The sequence below is a fragment of the Strix uralensis genome, chromosome 7, assembly GCF_047716275.1.
Source record: "Strix uralensis isolate ZFMK-TIS-50842 chromosome 7, bStrUra1, whole genome shotgun sequence".
Lineage (NCBI taxonomy): Eukaryota > Metazoa > Chordata > Aves > Strigiformes > Strigidae > Strix > Strix uralensis.
Genome location: NC_133978.1, coordinates 30,364,110 through 30,388,703, shown reverse-complemented (window position 1 = coordinate 30,388,703; position 24,594 = coordinate 30,364,110). Strand labels below are relative to the sequence as shown.

The 24,594-nt window shown below is 40.7% G+C and overlaps 1 protein-coding gene and 1 long non-coding RNA gene across 2 annotated transcripts in view; one reads left to right on the top strand and one right to left on the bottom strand.

Annotated features, from left to right (window-relative positions):
* LOC141946072 (uncharacterized) overlaps positions 1-24,594 on the bottom strand; it is a 180,195-nt gene that overhangs the window by 1,653 nt on the left and 153,948 nt on the right. The window lies entirely within an intron of this gene.
* LOC141946071 (VPS10 domain-containing receptor SorCS1-like) overlaps positions 1-24,594 on the top strand; it is a 296,692-nt gene that overhangs the window by 259,233 nt on the left and 12,865 nt on the right. The window contains exons 19-23 of the mRNA XM_074875239.1: positions 6,872-7,058; positions 11,789-11,922; positions 13,851-13,974; positions 14,955-15,067; positions 17,826-17,957. Coding sequence (XP_074731340.1) covers positions 6,872-7,058; positions 11,789-11,922; positions 13,851-13,974; positions 14,955-15,067; positions 17,826-17,957 — 690 coding nt within the window. The remainder of the gene's footprint in view (positions 1-6,871; positions 7,059-11,788; positions 11,923-13,850; positions 13,975-14,954; positions 15,068-17,825; positions 17,958-24,594) is intronic.

Here is a 24,594-nt window from a genome sequence, read left to right as displayed (position 1 = left end):
TCCTTGACATATTTTGCTGCTCTGTTGTAAAAATAGAGAATTTTACTAAGTGGGTGTTGTTTCTGCGTGCCTTCCTCATCACATGGTTGTGTAGGTCTCTTGCCTGTCACAAACCCAATTGTTATTTGTGTGTTTGAGTTATTTGTATGAACATCAGACACTTGTGCTTGCCGTACTGCTTCAGCAGAGACACTGAAAGCTGCAGCCTCCTGATCAATGCTATTCAACACAATGGCTTTCAAACTTGTTTCATCTGATTGCTCATACATCTTTGCTGAGGAAATGGACAGTAAAGATACTCAGGGCAGAAAGGTTCAGGGCTTTGACTGTTTCATTACAGATAATTCACAGAGAAACTGCCTCCTCTAATTTATTTTTTATCTTGATAAAATGACAGCCAAAAGTCTTTGACATTCTAGGTCTGCCTCAGTTCTCACTTGACAAAGTCACTCCACTGGGAGTAGATTTTTGTCTTGGTTTTGACTTGGTTTATTTGCTGCTGGTATATGATGTTTGGATTAGACTAATGTGCAGGGAAAGCTCATTTGTTCCTACAGTTCAGGCCATGGGCTAGAATTCAGGCAATCTGAACTCATTCCTGAACCACACTCTGAGCTCCTTCTGCATAACCTTGAGTAAGAAACTTAAACTTTCTGCTTTTTTATTCACTCATTTGAAAATAGAGCTTGCTTTCCGCCTCATGCCCTCCATGCCTTTTATTTATGTGCTGAATGCTCATAAGGCCAGAGAACTGTCTCTTACCATGTGAATATACAGAGCCCTGAATTTCCTAAAGACCACTATGGTTTTCTGTAATGACAATATTAATATATGGCTGTGTAAGATATGTTGTGTCTCCAGTACATTTAATGAGCTTGGGGACCCAGCTGGGGGGACAATACCATTAGCATTTCCCACCTCAGCACCATCGTTCAGTGGAATTCAGAATTCAACACAGCTGAAGTCTCTGGAGATGAGTTTAGCATTATTTTGATTGTTGATGTACTCAAATTAAAGATGCAAAGCTAGTAGTACATAAAAGCATAGTCTGTACTTTTTTGTGGTATCCTACTGTGTTCCCTCTTTTGATATCACAAGTTAGTAATGATTACAGAAATATGAAACCTTCATCCTAACTTCCAATGTGCATGCTGAATCATGGCTGTTTATCTTACTAACACCACCACATTCCTGTTAATAACACACAGATGAAAGATCAGTACATCCCCTCCCCCATACCACTGTCATCTGAATTATAATTGCATTTTCTGTGTTACTGATGATGACAAGCTGGTTGGGAGAAATCAGAGCCTTTCATGCATTTTTAAATTCACTGCTGAAATTCCATGAAAATGTATGAAAGTTGACCTCGCCTTCATGATGACACACAGTGCTACAGTCTTCTAATGCACTTCCAGTCACACAAGTTGAATTATTCTGCATAACCCTGAGACGCTGTGCTTATTGATTCCTGTGGAACACAGAAGATCTAGTCCTGTAGGAAAAGCTCATAGCTGAGTTGAGCTGGCACAACTGTCAGACAGAATGAATTATCTGATTTGTACAATTAACTGTTTTGGTGTAGAAAAAGAAGTACATGTGAAAAGTATCAAGCTATTTGCTCTGATAAAAGACCAATTTCTATTCAGTTTCTGATTTTTAAAAAGTTAGGAGCATCTTTCTGAAAGCAGGAATTTACACAGGAAGGCATGTTTTTCAGTACTTGATCAAGTTGGACTTGAATATCTGTTTAAGATTAAGGATACGCTTTAAACAGGCCTAGACTAACAGTATCCCATGCGTAGATATTCAGTTGCAATGGAAATATCTTTCATGGATGTTTTCTGATGGTGACAGGAAAATGCCAAAGAGGGAAAAGGGTTAATCTAAAGAAAGCACAAAACATTAATCTATGAAGGCAATCCAACAACAGCAGTGTCTGTTTCTTGCAAAGGATAATTAAATCCTTTATCAACATCTGTAAGGAAGATGCACAAGTTGGTGCATAATTGAAGACTTAAAAATTAAATCTGAGACATGGGAACCAAAATTAAAACCCTTGAACTGTGTTTCATTGTTTTAATACTTCCATTTAGATATAAATACTGGAAGTCAATAAGGAGAATTCATTATTACAACCTTCTGGGCAAGATTCAGATGGAGTGTTTGAGAGAGAATCCTGCTAGGTGGGTCTCACATCTCACATACACCAAAATACTGAGAGCTGCGTAAAAGTAATCAAAATGTAAAAATATTGTTGCAAACTGTATGGGCTGTTTCTTGATATATCCTGAGGCAGGAAGCTTCACAGAGTTTTTTGGAAGCATCCAGGTCTTGTGTACACTCTCGACTCTTATTCTTTTAGCAAGACAATGGAAAAATATGCATTTGGCTTTGGAGGGCAGAGAGGGAAAGGAGGGAGGGGAATCTTTTTTGTATGCTTGGAAACTGCCTGGTCATTTAATGAGAAAATCACTTAGAAAACAGTAAATTTCTGATTTACATTTTCATAACAAATGTTGTATAAGTAAAGGGCATAATATGAGGCGTTGGGAAACTTGTTTTTAAATCCAAGGGCTTCTTTTCAGGCTAAAAGTAGTAGTCATATGCTTAAAGTTCAGCATATGCTTAAGTCTTTGGCTGGACTAAAGTGTTTATCAAGATTGTAGTGTTATATCCAGGTTATATCCAGGGTTATATCAGGTTATATCCAAGTTCGTGCATATTGCATATACCAAGTATGAGGTAAAAAACATCCATCAAAAGTACTTTGATTTTTTCAGCTGTTGTAATTGGTTGCTGATTAGCTTAGTGTGATTAAAATACAGGAGCTGAATGCAGAGATATCACCACAAGCAGCCAACTTGGCACATTTCTCCCTTGATGCCTTAGAGCACTGGCGCTAAAGACCTCTTACAATGAAGGCCAGAGAGGCTGCCCAAAGATAGCTTGGTGGTGATTGCATCCAAGTGCTTTGCTGTGGCTGCAGAAGTGGTGCAGGGAGTTTTGTGTCTGCCTTAATCGAGCTAAAAGCTTCAGAAAAACCCTATCATGTAGTATTGGGCTTGTCAAAATGACAAGGAGAAGCTGGAACAAGCAACAGGAGAGATTTTTGCAAGATGTATGTATATGCATCAAATTGTTGCAAAACAAAACTTCTCTCAGTGAAACAGCCACTTCCAAGTGGCTCTGGAAAGCTGCCTGAGACAGATAAAGCTGGGGTTGATGTAGATCAGGTGTGGGCTATATGGGAAATGTTTTGATTTTGGCTCACCTGCTTTCTCTTCCTGTCTTATTCTGCCTGTGCTCTTACTTGGCACAGATAAAACATTAGAACAAGTCAAAACACAGCCTCTTTATTTTCCTGACTTTTGTCTTCCACTTCCTAAGCTAGAATTTTAAATGTCAGCTTTTCAAAATGTGGCATTTTCAGAGAAGTGTTATAGCCTGGATCTTACTGAATGGAAAATTTATTTCCAGTTCAAAGGGTTTTAAAACAAAACAGGAAAGGCCAAGACAAATGAAAAAGACTGGGGGAACAGCAGCTAAAGCTCTTCTCTAATTAGATTTTCACATGTCTCTGTCAGCATCTTTTCTCCCTAGGGAAATTGGAAGAAAAATTGAAATCTGAATCTTGCATGCCTTGGAAATGGCTCCCTTCCCTGGCAGCACCTGTAGACACCATGGGTTTCATGGCTATGGACAAAATGAAGACAAGAGAAAAAACATTCATTAGAGCACAAATTTTGACACTTGCAGAAACTGGGCTGTTCTAAAATGCTGTCAACCTTTTCATCTTCCTCTGCTACCTCAAATATGCAGAGGAATATACCTTGGCCTGAAACAGACTTGAACTGCATGACCACAAATATACTCAGACATGATAAAGCCAGCAGGATCTCTATGGTGGTACAGTTTTAACCATGTGAACAGCTTTTGTCCCAGTGCTGTGGCTTTACTGTTCAAAAACATCATCTCTTTTTCAGTAAGAAAAGATGACTAAAACCCTAGTGATGATGGACCTAGAGGAATTGGGAGAACTTCTAAGGGTACTCCAGGGATCTCTGTCTTTGGTCCAAAGTCCAGCACTGTGCGCTTGAGAGAATATATTTCCCCCTCTGACAGGGGTCAGAGCTGAGGAGCTCATGAATGTTCACTTCTGTCTGTGGAGGCACATACCATTCAATGCCTTCTGTTGGCTCAGTCAAAGAGTCAGGGGTGCTCAAACCATGTTTGAAACTGCACACATACAAATAACTCAGCTCAACGAAGGACATAACTCCATACTTAAAACCATCTCCTGTGTTCCTCATGGCTCTTCATGAGGACTGGCATGATCCCCCTAGTTTGATCTTCTGTGTAACACAGGTGGCAGCCCTTGCCTCAGCAATTTGTGTCTCAAAGAACATAAGCAGGTGCTTAAACTTCTAGTGAAGCATCCAATGAAGAATTTGTTGAGAGCTTTGCTGAATGGAGGCCTTAGCAGTTTGCATTGCTCAAGCGCCTTTCTTAGGTTTGACAATATGTAATTGAAAACTCCAGATGTTACCAAGTTAATTACTAAAAGAAATTTAGTGAAGAACTACCCAAGGGCAACCTGGAGCTGAGTTAACATGCAAGATCCTTCTGTTTCTTTCTAAAAGGATACTCATGTTTGCCTTCTCAGTAATGTCTCGGCACCTTAGGGTTCCTTTGCCCTCTCTGGTGCTCTCAAGAGGAGAACAGGGAGTTGCTGTCTTTACCTTCAAGACACCAGGAAGGAAATGGCATGAGATATCTGTAGGAATCCCCAGACATGTGACTCTTCAAGGCATGTCTTTCCCCTGCCACACCTTCAGTCTGGGATCCTCCAGAATAGAGCAACACAGTTATTTTTGTCTCATCCATTTGGAAGCAATGGAGCTTGCTGCAGGGTGCCAGGGCAGTGTAATGACTACAATTTCAGCCTGTAAAAAGAGAGCATATGGGAAAATTTGTCTCTCTTGCCATTCTCAGGTATAGCTCTGCTCCTCCTGTCTTCCATTCAGACAAGCCTCCACTATTTCTGCCTTCACAAGAAGTTATAAAAAGACTGAGAGAACTTGAGGAACATAAAGCTTATGTTACCATTCCCTCTCATACTCACACACACACACACACATTTCCATTTCTGATGTGGAAACCTGCCTGATGCCAACCATTTAGACGAGTACCTTGCATTCCGGTTGGGTGTCAAGAGGACTGTTTCTCTCTTAAGGGAAAAGAAAAACAACACAGAAGAAAAAAGGAAAAGGAATCCAAACCAAAGCAAATTAAATGTCCTTTCAGCCAATTTTATGAACTGCCCTCAGCTATTAATTTACCAGCATTCTTACAGACAGTGGCAGCTGCTTCAGCACGGCAGGCTGCGGAGTGAGCTGCTCCATAGCAACAGCCAGCAAGCGTGAACATACCTAGCATAAGCATCATGCAGAGCCACTGAGGGGGACTTTCAAAAGGAGTAAGAATGCTTAAAGTTAAGACAAGCTACTGCATGTTACCTGAAAGGGAGAGGATCCATAGCAGCCACGGTTGTTTAATAGGTCAGTGTAGGCTGTGTAACTATTCGGCTAGCAGAAACTGCCCTTGCCATAGGCATATCACTGTCCTGTGATATGAGAAAATCTTGCAGGTGTTTCTAGTGTGTGTGACATAGGTTATATGGATTTTTTTTGTATGCAAGCATGGCTCACTTTTCTGTCTTTTAAACAGGCTTGCAACCAGAAAAATAAAAAAAATTATTTTTGTGTGTAAAGCAGAATAAGGAAATTACATCTCTCCCCTCTTCTGGGTTTTAAAAGCCTTTTGGGGCTGGGTGACCCTGACACAGAGTTTGATGAAGCTGCATGCACCAGGCTGGAATTCAGTTGCGGGAGTGGAAGATTAAAACATGTTATAGGATTGTTTCACATTAGCGGATCCCTGTTTTAGCATGGAGAATACAGATAGATCCCTGATATCCTTGGCTTTTGGTTTGCGGTGGGATTGGTTTGTTTGTTTCCCAACTGTGATTTTTATTTATTTATTGTAATTTATTGTAACAATTCTGAAACATGCTAGATTAGCAGCCCAGGAGACTAATGTCACAAAGCTGCAGTCTGAGTTATACCACAAACCTACTCTGCTGGGATTATCTCTGGGCAGGAGGAGAAGAGTTTAATCAGCTCTGTCAATTCATTAGCCCTTCCCTTCTGGGGCAGGCACAAAGGGTCCCACTTAGTGTCAGTAGTGTTGGTAGCTGTTCTGAAATAAATACAAATCCAGCTCATTTTAAATCAGGCCACTGAGCAAGCCATAAACTGCTGTAAGCTGTCATTATCACGTGAGGCTGAAGCGGTTCTTTTGACACCCCACCACTTTGATATAGTTGACCCTTCTCTGAGAACTTCTCTGTTTTATTATCTTCCTGCTTTTTATGGTTTAAAATACAAAAGTTCACAACATAGGTTATTCCAAAGATTCCTGAGGCAATCTCAATAGCTACTCATGTCCTGAGTGTTTGCTGAGATGTGCCCCATTCCCCACTACAACCCTGCTCCTCTCTATAAGGAAACCCAGGGAGAGGTGCCAGCATATTTTTCAGAAAATCCCCTAGTCCCCCTGATAATTGTGAAAGCAGGGCTACAGGACACACCTTGGAGGACACCTCCTTCATGGTGCAGCTGAGTCAGCCTCAAGAGGAGGTCACTTTCTCTCCACTGACAACTGAGCAAGTTGATGAAGTGATCACCTTTCCTCTGGTAACATCAGACCTTGTGACTATTCTCTGGTTGGTTTAGGTCACTCCATTGATCCAGTCTCTCAAAAGAAAAGCAGAGTCTATTCCAACCCTTTCTCTTTTCTATCACCACAGGGAGACCTCCAGAGATCCCTCATTCAGGTGGATTTTGGAGATGGCATTGCTGTGTCATATGCCAATCTCAGCTCGACAGAAGATGGGATCAAGCACGTCTACCAGAACGTGGGCATATTCCGAGTGACTGCGCTGGTGGAAAACAGCCTGGGTTCTGATAACGCTGTCCTCTACCTGCATGTAACGTGTATGTATGTTCATGCTCATTGTTAACTTCTGTCATTCTTTAAAAAATTATTACTTGTCCTTAGAGATGACATTTGGGACTTTGCAGCTGGGAGCAGAATGATGGGATATGATGTTTGTCTCTCCTCCAGCAGAGAATTCCAGACTGAGAGGAACCACAGGCAATAGTCACATTTTCTTTTTAAACCATGTTCCACCTCTGATTTTGGGTAGTCTAATTTGGGACACCTCAAAGGAGTGTCCAGCCCTTTCTGAAATGCACCTTTATTAACATGTTTACACTTCCAAAAAAACAAAGACATCCAGGATCTTTAATCACTTTTAAAAGCCTTGACTTTTACATTGTACTATGTTTTGCCCTCTAATGAAATACAACCACCTCTGGGATGGAAACCAGTGCATTTGAGTCTTTCTGTTGTCATAGGAACCAAAATCTTGGTGTTAAAGAGTATTACAAGAAAAAATGTTATCTTCACATTGCTCCTCTGCTGTTCCTTTTAACCTTTTTATACTTCAGCTGTCTCTGATTTACAACTGAAATATATCTCAAGTCCTTGCATAAAACCAGCAATGTGTTGTTTCATATGTATTCTACCACAGGGTTATGAACCCGAAGGGTCAACCTATTATTGGAATTTTGTAACATCTGTAATGGATTTTGTTTGGGGCCATCAATTTCTTTATACAGTGGGGTTTTTTGTTGATGATTTATGTTTTCAACTGTGTGCCTCTGTGCCATATTTACTGAAAAAAAGGAAATTCCAAAATTTAAAGTTATGCTAACAGAAATACCACTTATCCTCTCCCAAATTAACTCCACATATTGTCTAGATAATTTATCATATTCCATATACTTTAACACTAGTTTTGGAGTTTCTTCATACAGCATGAAAGCAGCTGCCTCTTCAGTGGAAGAGGGCAGCTCTTTAATGGTGCACTGTCATATCAACAGATGGGAGCAGTGGGAGGTATAGCTGTGGGAGATAGGAGGTTTATAAGGAGCACGAGAGAAGTAGGAGCAAATATCTCCCTAAGATCCTCACTTCAAAAAGACGTTCAGTTCACGATCATAGTGTACTGTTTATGATTCCCTAATCTGATAGATCCCAGTCTTTGGCAAACTGTTATGTCATATAATCCTTCAGTACACCACATGTTTGGACAGCTCATAATACCTTGAAAAAATAACTGTATTCATAAATTAGCTTATTGTGAAGCCTGGGATTTTGATTTGGGGATTTAGCACTTCAGTGCTGAGGCACTGGTGAATCAAGGTAAATTCTCAGCTTTTAGACAGCTACTGATTTTTTTAGTTATTTAAGTATCACCCTAAGTAAGGTAGTGAAAAGGGCGTCTGCTCAGAATTGACATATATAACTTTTGTGTCATTTCTTCGGTTCTGGAGTCATATTCTAGTCTGCCTCCCTGCGTGTGCTTGGGTAATTATCACGGGAACTGCTGTGGGCTCTGAATGCAGAAATCCTCCTCCCACTGCTGCTGGTTATGAAAGTCAGCTCAACAGGAGCCGTGGTCTTTTTTTTTATTTTAAATCTTTGTAAAGGTCATTGGAAACAAATGGAGAAGTGTTTTGGTGGTTGATTTTTCGCAAGAGGTTCTGACAGCCTCTTGTGAGCAGGGTTTGTAATCGTTCACTGTTTGACAAGAGACTATTCCATGGGGACAGTTGCACACCCTCAGCCTATCTGCAAAATAATCAGGCCACTGAAGCAACAGCTGCTTTCTCATGCAACAGCTACAAAATGGAAGGCAGGGGTCCAGCCTTCACTCTCACTCATAGTGGCTTTCTGCTTTATAGCTGTTTTAATCCATTTTCTTGAGACATTAAAGGCTTAAGAACCATTTTGATTGTTTAAGCAGTACAGGGAATAAACAATATTCAGGCATGTTCATGTGACTTTACAGCTGATAGTGTATGTTTCTGTGTTTTACATACATAATGCCAGCATAGGACTTAAATCCTGTATGACTGTTGCAACCAGGCGCAGATGATACGTGCCTGACCCCCTGGAGAAGTGACAGCTCTACGGGATATGTCTTACCTTTCTCTACATGACAAGAATTAGGGACTTCAAAACAGGTTGCAGACTGTGCATGGTGCCACTCAGACTAGCAATAGATTTTCTGAGGACAGAGATGTACAGTATATCCACTCCCCTCCAGACCCTAACACCCAGATTCACAAAAGCTTCTAAATCCTATTTAAATGCTTGCATTGCCACTCAGCTCTCTGCTGAGTATTCTGCGTGGGGTGTATGAGCTTGGCCCTTGGGGAGTTCTGTAAAATTATCTGTCCTTACAATAAATACACACACCGTATTGCTAAGATCCACCACAGAAAAGCAGTGTGCAGCCTTGATCCAGAGAGTTTTAGGAAGGGCTACTAACTTGGTGACCCCTTGTTACGGGGTTAATACATGAGTGTGTGCGCAGCCAGGTCTGGGCCTTCCAACACCCTTCCTTACCTGTGGCCAGCAGCCTTGCTGAGGGGAGAACTGCAGGCACTGAACCAGTGCTTGTGATCTCAAAGATAAGAGTTAAGCCTCCATCCCATGCCCTCCTCATCCTGCTGCAGCCATGGGGCCAGTGCACAGTAGCAGTGTCTTTACTGCAGTTGGTCCAGGGATCCAGAAATGCATGTTATTGTGAGGCAGGAGCATTTTGGGGTGGATGGACAGTAAATTGTATATAAACTGCTTCTCCAGGCAACAGGCTGTCTCTGAACTGTCCTGACTGGTCAAAATTTTCCCCTGCAAAGTTAGTTATGCATTTGCCTGAATGCTTCAGAATAACATCACCTGCCCAAGTGAACCTTTTGAGAAGCTTCTCCCTTTCTGTTGTCTGGGACTTGTACACAGTTTTTTTCCCCGGGCAGGTGAAGGTCTGTAGTCCCCATCACCCTGCTTGAAGCTCAGAAACGGATTCTCTTGAATTCCCTTCAAACTTACCTGGGAGAAAGCAGTCTGCTACCAAGCTAAGGGCCTATCCGGAGTGAGCTATCCCCATCTGCTGGCCAGATAATAGTTCAGCATTTCAGCCACTTTGACCCATCAGCTATGTGCACAGAAATAGTCAGGCAGAACTGGCCTTTCATGTTCTTTCCTAGCTGGCATATGGTGGAGGTCCAAGGAGGTGCTGGGCACTCTCTGCAGCGCAGGATCATTTGAGATGTATTCAGAGCAGCTATGCAGTTATGTTGGAGTGTATTAGACTTTATATGGACTCCACTGTCACTGCTGCCACCGCATCCGGTGTTAGGAAATGCATTTTTTTAGAGGGCTGTGCTGCCATTGGGTGTTTGGCAAACATCCTAAAGGGTACCAGAGCTGCAAAATATTTAGCCTGGGAAGCTGCTGTTTTTCAGATCTGAGGGTCTCGCTGAAAGCAGGCATGGCCTGGTCATGGAAACGTAACTGAGCAGGGGAATGCAATTAAAATAATAAGGGTAAAATTCTGGCTTCTCATGAATTTTCAAGAAGACTGTTGACTGCTGATTTTAAAAGGAAAAATGAGCCACAGTCTGGTCTATAGCCAGCTTTGGTTAGTCTGATCATGGATAGCTCTTAATTGGGCTGCTTCAGGTTAAGCAGCAGCTGTGTCTACAGCCCAGAGAAAGCTGCATTTCAGTAATAAGTCTGGAACACTGGTCCTTGTTTATTCTGGCATTATATATACAGTTTGATTTGTGAGATTTTTTTCATATCTCTCTCTCTCTGCCTATGTATGCTGTATAGGGGTACAGGGTGCTTGCTCCAAAATGTGTGGTTTTCCTTTAGATTAAAAAGCAAGGTCTAAGTGGTGATACGTACATGGGTTATGTCCTGAAAAATCCTCTCCTGAAATATATAAAATCCTCTAGCAATGTATCTCAACTCCATAAGGACAATGCAATCAATCCTCCCTGGCTGTGGTCTCTGCTTATCTCTGGGGAGCCTGCAGATTGAAGACATGTAGATGGGCCTTAATTTGTTTAAGAAACCCATGTCCCCATGTCACCTGGGGTTTCTTTCTTTTTCTTTCTCTGTTACTCTCAGGACAGTTGCTTTATTCTCTAAGTGAACAGTCAGAACACATTTTAAAAAATAATCTATAGGACAAGATGTAACAACAGAGGCCTCCAGAAGATGGGAAATCTGTAACCCTGGGCATAATGTCACTTGTTGAATGAATTATGTTCTGTTTATACTAAAGAAATAAAAGAATTTATTGAGGAAAAGGAGGGAGTATAAGGTAACATTAAAATGAAGGCACTCAGTGAATAGCTGCCTTCAGATAGTTTCAGCTGATATAAATAGGTACACCACTGCTGAAGTTCACCAAATCATAGCAGCTTGCATCAGCAGAGGTGTTTCATGTCCACTGAAACCATTTCTCCTGCACATTCTTATGTCTTCCCAGTGAAGGCCATATTCACATAACAGGGCTCTGCCACTTGTTTAAGTTGCGTATAAAGACCCTGAGTATAAGATGTTCATGCAGCAGACAGTCCCAAGTTTTTCAGCTCCAGGTACAGGGGTAGCTCCTGTTCTATGAGGAACAGATTTAAGCTTGCCTCTCTAGAAATGACACAAAGCCAAAACATTAACTGTCATGCCCCACAGTGATTTGAGGACTTCTCTCCCCTAAACCAATGGATATCCCCTCAGTTCTGTTCTCCCTCAGGTTGGCATTTTGGACAGAGAAAGGACTCACCTGCTGCTTCTGTCTCTGCAGGTCCCCTGGAACATGTTCACTTATCTCTACCATTCGTCACCACAAAGAACAAGGAGGTCAACGCCACGGCAGTACTGTGGCCAAGCCAAGTGGGAACACTTACTTTTGTCTGGTGGTTTGGGAACAACACAGAGGTTTGTATTCCCTATGGACTGAGATCAAAATAATCCTGGAGGATCTGTCTGACTGAGGAGGGAGAAAGGGATCTGGGAATACTTCTAAAAATAGTTACAAAAGAAAAATATAAACTAGAGACTGAGACACTAATGGTGCTTTGACATACCAACACTGAAATGTAGGAACTGCTTTGTGTTTGTTGCTGTGACTTAGCTGTAGGGTTTATTGCCATTTCATGCAAATTACCAAAAGATTTCTCCCTATATTTATATCCAAGGTGGATGTAGTGAACCAAAATCTAGAAGAGTTTGTACTGTGCTTTTCCCCACCTTCCCTTCTTCAGTAATAACAACAAAAAAACTCTGGGGTTTTGATTTTTTTTTAGGAAACTAACCTTTCAAACTGTAGCTTTTTTTATATCTGGAACTGACTTTACATAGCCCTAGAGTTTAAACCTCATTTCTCTGGTGACTAGCAAGGGAAGAGGCTGACATCAGTTCTGTGCCCCCCCCTTAAATACACTGAGCCCAATCCTGAGTCCCCACACTTATGCTAAACCACATGTGCAACAAGACATTATTATCATGTGCTATTGGTGGATAAAATGCTTCCCAACACACCTCCCTGCCTCTGGGCTCTGCTCAGATATGAGAACAGCATGCACCACATTCTGCTGCCTCTGTGCTTGCAGTGTTGGTAAATCTGCACGAGCATTATAGCTGTTATTTTACCTATCTTTGAGGCTGAAGTACTCAGAGACCCTAATTAGTTTATGAGGGAAGAGATTCTCAATAGATTTTGTAGAGCCAAGTGGGACCTTCAACCCCACATGGTTGTCTTCTGTATAACGCAGGTCAGAGAGTTTCATCAGTACGTTCTGCTTTATTTAACTTTTTGTGATTAAGGCAGAACCTGACTTTTTGTTGTTGTTGTTTTGCGCTAATAAATTCCATCAGATGGTAGAGAATTCACTGCTTCTCTTTCTTACCCTCTCCCACAACTATTTCCCCACACCTAATTATCCTGAGCATTGAACACATTGCACTGTGTTTGTAGTCTGAATTTATCTAGCTTCGGTTTCAAGCTGTTGGATCTTGTTATGCCTTTGTGTGTAGATTAAAGAACTCTCTGTACTATCAGAAATCGTCTCCCCCTAGAGGTACTTACAGGCTGTGATTGTCACCTTTTAACCTTCCCTCTGATCTGCTAAGCTCATAAGTGATCAGAGTTGGTCTAACTCTGTTTTCATTGAAGTGAGAGTTTTACTAGGCTACAATGGCAATAGAGTTTGTCTTAATACTGGGTGCTTTGAAGATCTCACCCAGAGTTCATTAATAAGCAAAAACAGAAGTTAGGGCAGAGACTGCTGAAAGGGGACACAACTCATTGATAACTGGTTGCATAGTAAAGCGAGCGGAGGGGATCTGTGTCCTCTCTAAACACTATCACTTTCCAAAAATGACATCTCCCTGTCTAAGGATAACATGGGAGGACAGCTGAGAAATCTTAATTTGCCTCCTGGTTCTGTCACAACCTCCTTGAGTCACCTTAAACAAATCACAGCTAGATCTGGGAAAGGAGTGTGACACCTGAGCGGTGAGTCTTACAAGCCCTTGTATTAGGAGTGCAGCAAAGATGAACACTTTAACATGGGATCCAGAATGGTCAGCATGCTAAGTGGGAAGGAAATACTGTGTTCTTAAAACTTAGCTCTTTTGGAAATTATAGATACCTTACTTTGAGCTTCAGGAGGACATCACCACATGAATCCCTGGGTCCTCTCTAGAAAATTGGCTTCCATGTCACAGGACTTCTTCTAAGTCTTAAGTTTCCAAGCTGGAACTGACACCCCAAACCATCCCAAGAGGCTAGAGAGTCAAACTCATTTTTGGTTTTCCTTACCAGCCAAATTAACTTAATTTCTCCTTTTCTGATACATTTGCAGCCACTGATCACATTGGAAGGGAGCATCACGTTCACATTTTCTGTGGAAGGGATGAACACCATCACTGTTCAGGTCTCAGCAGGAAACACCATTCTTCAGGACACAAAGACCATTGCTGTGTATGGTGAGCTCTTCCCCCTTCATTTCTCATACAATTCTCCATAGTCAAGAGCTAGAGAGCCAGGTTAGCTGGCAGCAACGTGAGGTCTTTATTACAAGATGCTTTGAGTGAGGTTATAAACTCGGTTCCAGAATTATCAGTTCAGCATAACATTTCTGAAGGCCACTGACTGACATTAGTCCAGACTGAGATGATTGCAGAACATTGATTCTCCTTCCCAGAGCCCTCTGCATCTGCTCTATCAATATTTGGACATCCTACACAATTGCCAAAATGTTAGGTTGTATTGTGAGCTGATTTTCCCCCTTCTTGGCCAGCAGAGGCCTCTTAACGCATGCAAAAGCTGCTTAGCTTGAAAGATAAGTCAATGCTGTGTGCTGCAGTTTACGGAAATCTGTACTGATTTGATATTGTACTTGGGTCTCAGAAGCAGTTAGGGCACATAAATATATAGTGTAGATGAGGCCTAAGAACCACTGGGAATCCCAGTTTTAGATGTTTATACTAAGCACATGGTCATAGTGATCAATGTGGGCATCTCTGTTAACAGAGTTTTCCAAGGCTAGTCCTCTCCCCACCTTTATCACTGTCCCCTTCCAGTTAAGATTTCAAGTGTTTGGGACATGTCTATGAGAGTACAATCACAGCTTCTTTTACAGGGCTTGCCTGCTTCAGAAGTCAAGATGGAGGTAGCATTTCATTTACATCTCCTTTCCAGTGCTATTTATCCACTGAAGGAAGGACTGATCACCTTTTTCGGTTCTGTGACACTTGAGCAGCGAATCTCTCAGATTCTCTGAATCTCTCAGTGAATCTCTCAGTGAATCCCTTAGACACACTGCTGGATTCTCTGACAGTCTGTGCATCACCTGCAGATTGATTAAGCAAAACATGAGCTGCAGCGGGTTTCACTAGGTTCTGCCCACTCGTTTGGCACTAAGGCATTTCAGTCTTTACTCACCATTGTGTCATTGTATCTGCAGAGCAATTTCAGTCCCTGCGGTTATCATTCTCTCCAAACCTGGATGACTACAATCCAGATATCCCAGAGTGGAGAAGGGACATCAGTAGAGTAGTCAAGAAAGCTCTGGTGGAGGTAAGCAATGTGCATAACCTGTGTTAAATTTCTGCTTTGTGCCTACATTAGGACTGGATCAGCTGTTCTCTCAAGGTGTCTCTCTGTTTCTACCAAATATAAAAGGAGCCTAGGTTAGTGGTTTAGGCCAGAATCCTAAATTTTAGGTGAAATTATCCCATTCTATAACAATCTGGTGCTCCAGAGTCAGCTTTCAGTTTATTCTTTTTAGTAACAGTGTAAAGTAGTCCTATTCTAATGGAATTACAAATATGCTGTAGGAAGTTAAGGAGACAAAAGAAACCCCAATTTTCACTACAGAGAAGAGCACCACAGTAAATTCTTTATGTCTTTCATATAGCATGAGGTTCATGGGTCAGGATTGGATGCTATTTTTCCTGTCAACGCTATGGAGAAGCTCTGAAGCTCCTTCTTTAACTGTGGAACAGAATGTCATAAAAATATTCTTGTGTGGCAGAAGATTTGGATTTCAAACTGAGAGGCTAAGAAAAGTTAGAAGAAGCAGCTGGGGTTTCTCAGCTCAGCAGAAAAATAGAGAAAGGAACTGCTTGAAACAGGGTTTCTGCTTTTTTAAAATAAAGATACTCAGATTTCAAAAGGATAGAAGTCTTGTAGATGTTATTAGCAAGCTTATATGTTTATTCATGGTATCATCTGTGCAGAAAGACTGGAAAGACACTGCAGTAATCAGGTGCACACAAACTTGTCTGGATTGTTTCTGAGATTTTTTTCTTCAATATCCTCAAAAGACAAGAGGAGAGGAGGAAAGGAAAAAAATGAACATTTTTCTGGAGCTTGTTCTTCTGACTTACTTATATCTGTATCAAGTATTCATTTGTCTTCGGGATGAATTTTCAGAATATAAACAACTCAATCAAACAAAAGCCAAAAAGAAAAGGATTATAAAACTACAGTACAAAGGCTACATTCCAAAAGCAAAACAGTGAAAACACAGAGTCTTTTTGTTGTTTAGGAAAAAAAAATAATAAAAATGGATAGCTAATTATCCCTCTTTAAATAGCTATATGATTCACCTTAAACAAGCCTTTGTGAGAAGTTCCTGTAAAAATTGAAGATAAAACCAATAGATTTCTACAGCAATTAAGTAAACTGTATAAAAATGAGTTGAATAACTAAATAATTCAATAGGAAATTATAGCTGTGCTATAGAATTTTTATGAACTTTTATTCAAGTATTACATTCTTATTACAGACTACCACAGACCTGGATAAAAATTCTGCATAAGAAATTATAGTTCTTTACTAAAATCTGATCTTCTCTCTAAGTAGGGATAATTTCATATTATCACAAAATAGGATATTTTCTATTATAATCATAATTATTTGCTCACATCATTGAGTTACTGAGTCCTGTCTCCCACTTTGGATGAAGAAGACAAGAATGAACTGAGTAGATCAGCCAAAAGCTTACAGACAAAAAAAATAATTCCCAGCCTCTGAAAATTAAGACTTTCCATTAACTGGTAATACTGTGTCTTTTTCTTGACGTCTTAGGACAACCTGTTAGGCAAGCACAAATAATGCAAGCCCCAGCTTCACAGAATACTTGGAAAGAATATGAGACCTTTATGTTGTTACAGGTTTTTTTTCTAAATCCATTTTAAAAAACACAACTGCTCTGACTCTTTGCTTCTGAACTACTAGGGAGAAGAATTAATGAGTTTTAGATCCAGTTAATGTCTGAGAGAGTTGCAAGTCCTGAATCTCTGTGCTGCATCCAGCTGCTGTGGTCTGTCCTTGTATCTGAGGGCACTTTTTTTTTTTCCGTTAAAAGTGACCTACTAAATTCAGTACTTGGAAACTTAAGTTTTAAATCAAAACCTTGAGATTTAAATGCATTTGCTGGATAATCCACAACACAAAGGGACAATGGAGGAAGGTTCAGCAAACTGTTTCTCCTTCTTTTGACTCACAAAACTTCCTGAAGGCCAAACTAGCTCCTTTTCTGGAGAATAACTCTGCAATCTGATTGTGTGATGTCATGGTAACAGCAGCTGAAACCCATGACCAGAGACGACCCTCATAGTGATGCCTGTGGAGTACTTTTTTCTGAATTTGGCTAATTTGCATTGAAGGGAGATTTGAGTTTTAACTGGTTGCTTAAGATTTTCAGACAACAAGACAAAAAATTATAAATTTGCATATTGATACAATCTTTAACACCTAAAGAAAGAAATAAATGGTCTCATTCACTTGTGGAATTGACCCAGGATGTGAACTATGAGAATTTGTTTGGCTGTTGGGATTCAAACTTGATTCATCATCTTCTCTCTCTCTGAGTCTCCACAAGGCTTTTAAGATGTTTTGGCTAATCATACCTCTAAAGTGCAATTCTGCCCATATACCTTGCCCTTTGACATGCAGCTTCTTATCACTGACTAAATGAAGAACCTCAGGGACTAACTTGGGATAGTCAGATAACTTTAAAATAGCTAATTTTAGACAAAGCAAATGGTACATATGCAACTGTTATTTAGGAGCTCCTTTTAGCATGTCTGATTATCACTGTTGCCTTAGGACCCTGCATATTTTACTGGACAACATGGTAAAGTAGCTTAGATCAGGAAATGTTTAATCCCTGACTTTTTACCTGCATTGGTTTTTAACAAGATTCTCCCTGTTGTACCAGATGTACCCTGCAGCACTTGTATAAGTACTGTGATGCCTTAGCAAAGAAGCTCTCAGCATTCAGTGCCATCCCCACTGTTTATCTGTCCATTCTTTGTCTATGTATCAGGCAACAGGTATTGCAAGCAAGCATATTCTAGTCGCAGTGCTCCCTGGTCTGCCCTCTTCTGCCGAACTCTTCATTTTGCCATATCAAGATACCACAGGAGAAAATAAAAGAACAGCAGCAGACCTAGAGCAGGTATTGTGTCTATTACTTGGTGTGTGTGTTTATGCATTTGTGTGTAGATAGATATATATATATATATATGTGGGATTTCCACGACAGGTTAGAATGAGTAATTGTGGTACAAATGCATCTGATTCACTGGGGTATAAACAATGACTGTGGTACATGCTACCTCCTCTTTGGGTTGTTTGTTGGTTGGGTTTTTCTTATTGTTGTTTTTCTCCCAAACACTGGAAACAAGCTTTGGAGCTGTGTTTAGGAGTGGAAACTCCCATTTGGGTTCCCTCAGTAATGTTAAATTGGCATAAATTTTATGATGTCCTGTCTCTCCCTTAATAGTTCTGTTCTACTTCATGGAAGTAGGAAGAAAGCAGGAAGGATTTAGGGGATTATTCCTGCCAACATGAACTGGAGTAGCCTCATAAGGCAAAGTTTTTGAGGCTGTCAAGAGTCTAGAAAACATTGGAGGACAGAGCTGGGTGGTAGATCTGGGCAGATCAGAACTTCATTACTTTAAGGCACAGGGATGGGGTTGGATTATCTGCCTGCCCTCTTCATGATGCTGGCAGTGCGGTTCACCTGCTATGGATTGTTTTTTCTGTGCAAGGCTGAAGCAGGTTATGACAACTGGAGGACAATATCTCACTGCAGACCCTAAAGGTTCTGCCCACCAGGTGGGCCTAGCATGATTGTGACTAAAAGATAAAACACTGTGCTGGGCAAAAATTCTGAAGTCTCTCTCAGCATATTACCTCAGATTCCAGGGGCAAAGATAACTAGCCCTGAGTGGAGCACCACTGTACCTCTGCTTCTCCCTACAGCATGTCCGTGGCTCAAGCAGACGTACCCCATGTTGGTATGGGCTATATGAGCATTGGGGTAGAGGGTGTCATCAGCTCATAAATATCAGCCTCAGTGCTATGGTGAAACCCTCAGCATTACTGGATGCCTGCTACTCCACTGGATGCCACAAGGGTTTTAGCATTTCTCTTTGGATTTGTCCCTCAATTTGTGAATGAGTGAAGTCTTCCTATCAGGGCATGTATCAACAGTATCTTCCCCTTCTTGTATTCCTGTTTTCTAATAACCTTTTCATCTGCCTGTCCTATTATTTGCTGTTGCAATTGCCTCTTGCACTGGTCTAAAGCCTTGTTAGCTTAGCCATGGGCCTCAAACCACTAGGTCACCCATATTCTTAAGCCTTGCTCAGTATCCTTAAACATCATCTTTTTTTGACAAATTACTTTCCTCTGCAGTTTTCACCACCCACATAATAAACAAAAAAGATGGAGATTTAGTGCTCTGCAAACCCTTCCTCCCTTTTCTCCTTCACCCCCCTTTTCCTTTCCTCCATCACAAATTGGCAAAGAAGCCAGTCCATAAACTTTCAAATTTAAATCTGACCTAGCTCCCCTCCGGCACTCAGCAGCCTACTGTATTTTGCCAATTACTCCCTCTCTTTTGTCCCTTTCTATTTTCCCCCTGTAAAATGGAGTCTCTGTGGCTGTGGAGAAAAGAAGCCCTGACAGTCCTCTCATGACCCTTTTTATGGACAAGAGGAAATGTCATTTTCAGTGGGACGTCAGCAGCTTTTCTCTCTGGCATCCTGCAGGGTCTAAACAGTAACCTTTGAAGAGAGAGAAACTATTTGCCATTTGCAGCCAGCTGTTTCTTGTGGAGAAGTATCTCCCCTGCTCCCATCAGGACAATCAGAATGTTTTTCTTAGTAGTCTGTGGGTACTGCATTCCCCTTCCTAGTTACTCCAGTAAAAAATGGCATTGTTTTCAGTGGGAACTGCCTAAGCAGGGCCCCAAAAGGTGTCTCTGCCCTCAGGTCTGAAGCATGTTATGATACTGTTCCTTTTTTGTCATCCATTTGGCCTGTGATCCTTCACTATCCCTTTCCTAAAGTATTTCAGAGCCCATTCAACAGTTTCTCCCTGTGCCTGAAGTCACTGGGATGAGTACTGGGAGCAGATGTTTTTCCTGATGACAGCTTAAGTTGCTTCTTAGGTACTTTATGATGTGCTGTGTTCTTTTCTGGTAGGAACAGAAATCTGTGTTGTGTTCATGAGCAAGCAACAAGCTATTCAAAGGTACATATGTGAATTTGTGTGTTTGCAGGTGCACACTCAAAGGAGTTATATTTCTGGATGACTTTTTCTAATTTGGAAGAGAAACTTCAAAGTATACAGGAACAAAATGGAAATAGTTTGCACAAACACTGCAATGGAATAAGGTTTCTTAAGGAAGCACTTAATTATATAGGTTCCTTTTTTTGTGGTGTCATATTGCGCGCAGAAGCTACTCTCCAAACCTGAGACTCGTGGTGAGCCTGTCCAGAGACACAGTGACAAATAGTTTCTGTCCATGGAAAACTTGCAGTCAGAATAGATCAGGTGGAAAGGAGTTACAGAAATTAATGTTTCTATTCTGCAAAAACTTTTGTTTCAGTACGCAAGGGAGGGAAAACCTAATGCATTCTCAAAATCAAAAGTTGGTGGAACTGAGTGAACTACCACAGAAGGGCACGAAACCCACCATGCACACTGTAGGCACACATTTAGCAGGAGAATGAAGTGTGCTATAGCCTTCTCCTTCTCTTCCCCTTCTATTAATGCCTCCAAAAGTCAGCATGTATACTTGTGGTCATATGACACAGATGTGGTGATAACAGCCCTAAATCCACCATATTCACATGCCAGGTACCAGAGCAAAGGTATAGGACACTCTGTGGTCCTGATGTTCTGCTCATCCAACCTGGGTTTGAAAGGAAGCCATCTAAATCATGCCAGTGGTGCATACTAACTTTTGTTAGCTAGAACAAGCAAGGCTATGAACAACTGATGGAGTGGGAGGAAGGGAAGAGTGATAGAAACAGTAGCTGAAGAGGGAATTCAAACTACACCTCCCCATGTGAAACTCCTGAAGTTGCTGCAGGCTATGTCTATCACAGAGCATGCGTGAGGTTTTTGGGCAACTTGTTTAACCGAGCTGTATTTCATCTCCTGAGCTAGGCCATTATTCTGCCATGGGTATCAATGAAGGGTATATGTGGTTTCATGGACTTTTGCATCTACCGGTAAATCTGATACATATCTAATGACCATGGGGGGCTTACTTTCTTGCTGTTTCCCCTTGAGGCAGATTAAGCTGGTCTGTTTTTATCTGGTACATACTCATTTGGCTTTTTAAGCGTACCTTTGGGTCTCTCTGTCCAGCTGCTCTGTGGTCTATAGGTACATAATACCCATTGACTTCAGAGACAGCTACATATCCACCGTCCCTTGAAAATCTAGGTCTTAGTTTCCCATTTGTCAGTCTGTAATACTACTCTGTGCCACTCATATGTCTAAACACAGTAAAACCATTCTCAGGTACAGTAATAGTGGGACTGTGGAAGTTGTCCTAGGCCCTGTATCACACTTGACAAATACACATTTCCATGCAGTTTTCCATTAGGGTGGTGCATTTGTGTCTCATGCTTTTGTTGAGACTGTGGTTAGATGGTAGATGTCATTTTCTCCTTGAGCTGATGTACCACTCTCATTCAAGTGTCGCAAATTATTCTTTTTGTGTACACACAGTACCAATTATTGTTATATCTGTTTGCAGATTACATTTAGAAATGTGAACTCTGCATTCCTGATATTTCCCATGGGAGACTAAAGCACCTTTTAAAAAGTTTAACTGCTCTTGACAGCTGAAAAAAATGCTATGTATGAGGCTGGGGAAGTTTTTTCAATGTGCAGCATGGGACATTTCCACTTAATACATAAATACAGAATTTCTGAGGACCTCAGATTGCTTGATCCACTCCACTTTCTGTAGTCTGTGTTAAACTTATTCTTCACAGCTTCATAAAAATCAAAAGGCCTTTTCATCCTGCAGAATCCAGAAGTGTTTTGCATATTCAGAAAATCTTGTATTTATGACCAGAATGTTGTGACTTTGCTTTTTTTTTTTTTTTTAATTGGGTCACGTGGTTCCCCTGCCTTTTTTCACAGTAACCGAGGACAGACTACCAACCTGCTTAAAAATGTAGAAATAATTGGCAGTTGTAAAATGCTGCTGTTTGATTTGCATGTTGTCACTGCAACACCACTAAAATATCCTGAATCTTGCAAAAACAGCCACTCAGAGTTACCATTGGCCACTTGGGCTGGCATGCAGTTGTTAACACCATTTATATGGACAGGCTTGGTGAATGTGATGATTACAGAATTCAGATCTGCCGCTTCAGAAGCACTGAATTCTTTTTCTTCAGTGAAGGGCAAACCTCTAATTAGTAGCATTTCAAATAATTTTAATTTTTAGCACCAATCCAATTCAAAATGAATGAGAGGTAGGAAGGTATTCTACTTACAGTTCAGTAGAGGGCAGTCATACAAATACACAGATATGATTACTTAATTTATTTCAGTGTATGGTTTTACTCTATAAGAAGATTCTGAAGGGTTATCTTTTTATATATGCATTTAACAAATTCTCTTTTCTCCATATTGTTTGCTAGTGGGGGCTTTTTGTCAAACATAGCAAATGTGTCGCCTGTTAGTCAAGTGAGATGTAAGCAGAAGATACAGGAGAATTCAGGTTTCAGTGTTTTCATGCATTTCTCTTTAGTTCTCCATTTTCATGCCTTTACCTTGTCTATTCAAAATAACCATAAAAGCAGAATGCAAAAAAGATGTAGGAGCAACTAGTTAATGACATTTGAGGCCATTAATCTTTTCTCGGAAAAGAGCTATCGGCAGCATAGCAAGCATGATGGAGACTTTGGCAAATGGCAACACCAGCTGTTTGGTAGCCAGCGGTGCTCAACATGTTGCAGCTGTGGCCAGTATCTGTATCCAGCCAAAGAGATGGGAAATGACATGGATGACTGAATATCAAATGGGCAGTGATGAACTGAGGAGATTAAATACCTCTGGTGAATTTAACACTACAGAGAGTGGCATTCAGGAAGCCTGTTTTTAAGGATTCTTTCCTTAAAGAGATTTAGTTTTACTTCTGCTTTATTTTAGATGATGGAGCTTCTATCTTTTTTTATACTTTTTTTTAATCCACCTTCCTAAGCTTTAGTGTTTTAGCATATTTACTTTCACTACCTTCCTTTCCTCTGATGTATTTCAGATGTACCCATCACCGAAACATTTTAGCAACAAGTTCATGATGGTGAACACCTTCAAATCTTACAGAAGATGGTGCCAATCAGTCCTGGAAATTAAATTCCAGGAAGAGGGGTAAATCATCAAGTGTTTACTAGAAGAGATTTTTTTAACATCTGTACCTTTATATGTAGACCCAAGTCTTCCACTGGGTGCTTAGGGAAGGTTGGGCCAGTATTTAAGAAGTAAAGGCAGGTGGGGAGAGAATGGAATAATATAAACCAGAAGACCTTGTACCAAGGGGTTTTTTCCTTAGCCAGCTTTTCTTTATCAGCTGCTTGTGTGCTGTAGAAGAGGCTGTCTATATATCTTGTCTTAATATCTTTGAGTTAACTCGTGCCATGTGACTATCTCGCCTTCTCATCTTTTTCTCAGTGTATAGAACAGCCCTTAGTTCTCAAGACTCCTTCTGTTCACCTTTGTTCGTCTAAAGTGGATCCTGGCTTTTATGTCCAGGATCTCTCTGGGTTCATATCTGCTGGTCAGTTCTTGTCCCGGAGTTAACCACAGGAATGTCCTGCCTTGTGCTCTCACAGTATCTCTGGATACTAATGGCAGCTTGAATTTAACATCTTTCATTAAAAGATCTCAGGAAATTCCTGTTGGACCCTGTAAGTCAGTGATTACGCTCTTCTCAGTGCTAAGGCAAGCAAACCTTCATGTGGAGTAACCAAGGTTATACAGGGTGACTGGCACAGTTTAAAGTAATGCACATTTGCTCTGATTCCTGATTCACTTTTGTAGTGCTGATTCAAGTTTCTTCCTACCAATCAATGTGCATAATTCTTTCCTTAGTTGTTTATTGATTTACTCAATGAATTGAATAGAAGTGTAGCACTCATTAGTTGAGATCTTTACACAGTATCTATAAAATTATCTAGATTCCTAGCTAGTACATACTGGCACAGTTGAATCACATTCAATTAGTCTAAACCAATTTACACCAGAGGTTTCAAAATTCAATGAAGGTATAGGAAAATGCCCTTCTGAGTAATAATTCTGTTTCTTGGTGCACATGGTTCTTTCACAGTCCTAATTCTGACAAAATGCTAAGAGAAGCCAAATTAACTTTTATTTTGTTCCATTTTTAAATCGGAATCTCTTTTTTTCCTGCACAAATTGACTGTTATTATTATTCATTATATGTCCTTTGATGAAAAATGATACATGAAGAATGGTTTCTATTACTGAATTATTTTTGCACATCATGCTTAATTCTGCAAATGAAGCAGATAAAGTCAATGAGGCTCAGTTAAGGACCAAAACTAATTCTGAAAGCTAATTATTTTCACAAGGGAGACTCTTGAAGACTATAAATTAGGAGGTTGCTATTCTAAGAAGTTTTGTCTTCAGTTGAGTTGCATCTCCAGGAGTGAGAGAGAAGCAGGGATAGGCCTGAGCCCAACCTGTTCCCCAGCTGAAGGTCTAGCTGTTCAATTGGAACTGCATAGCTATTTTTGAAACAGGCCAAAGTACTTTGA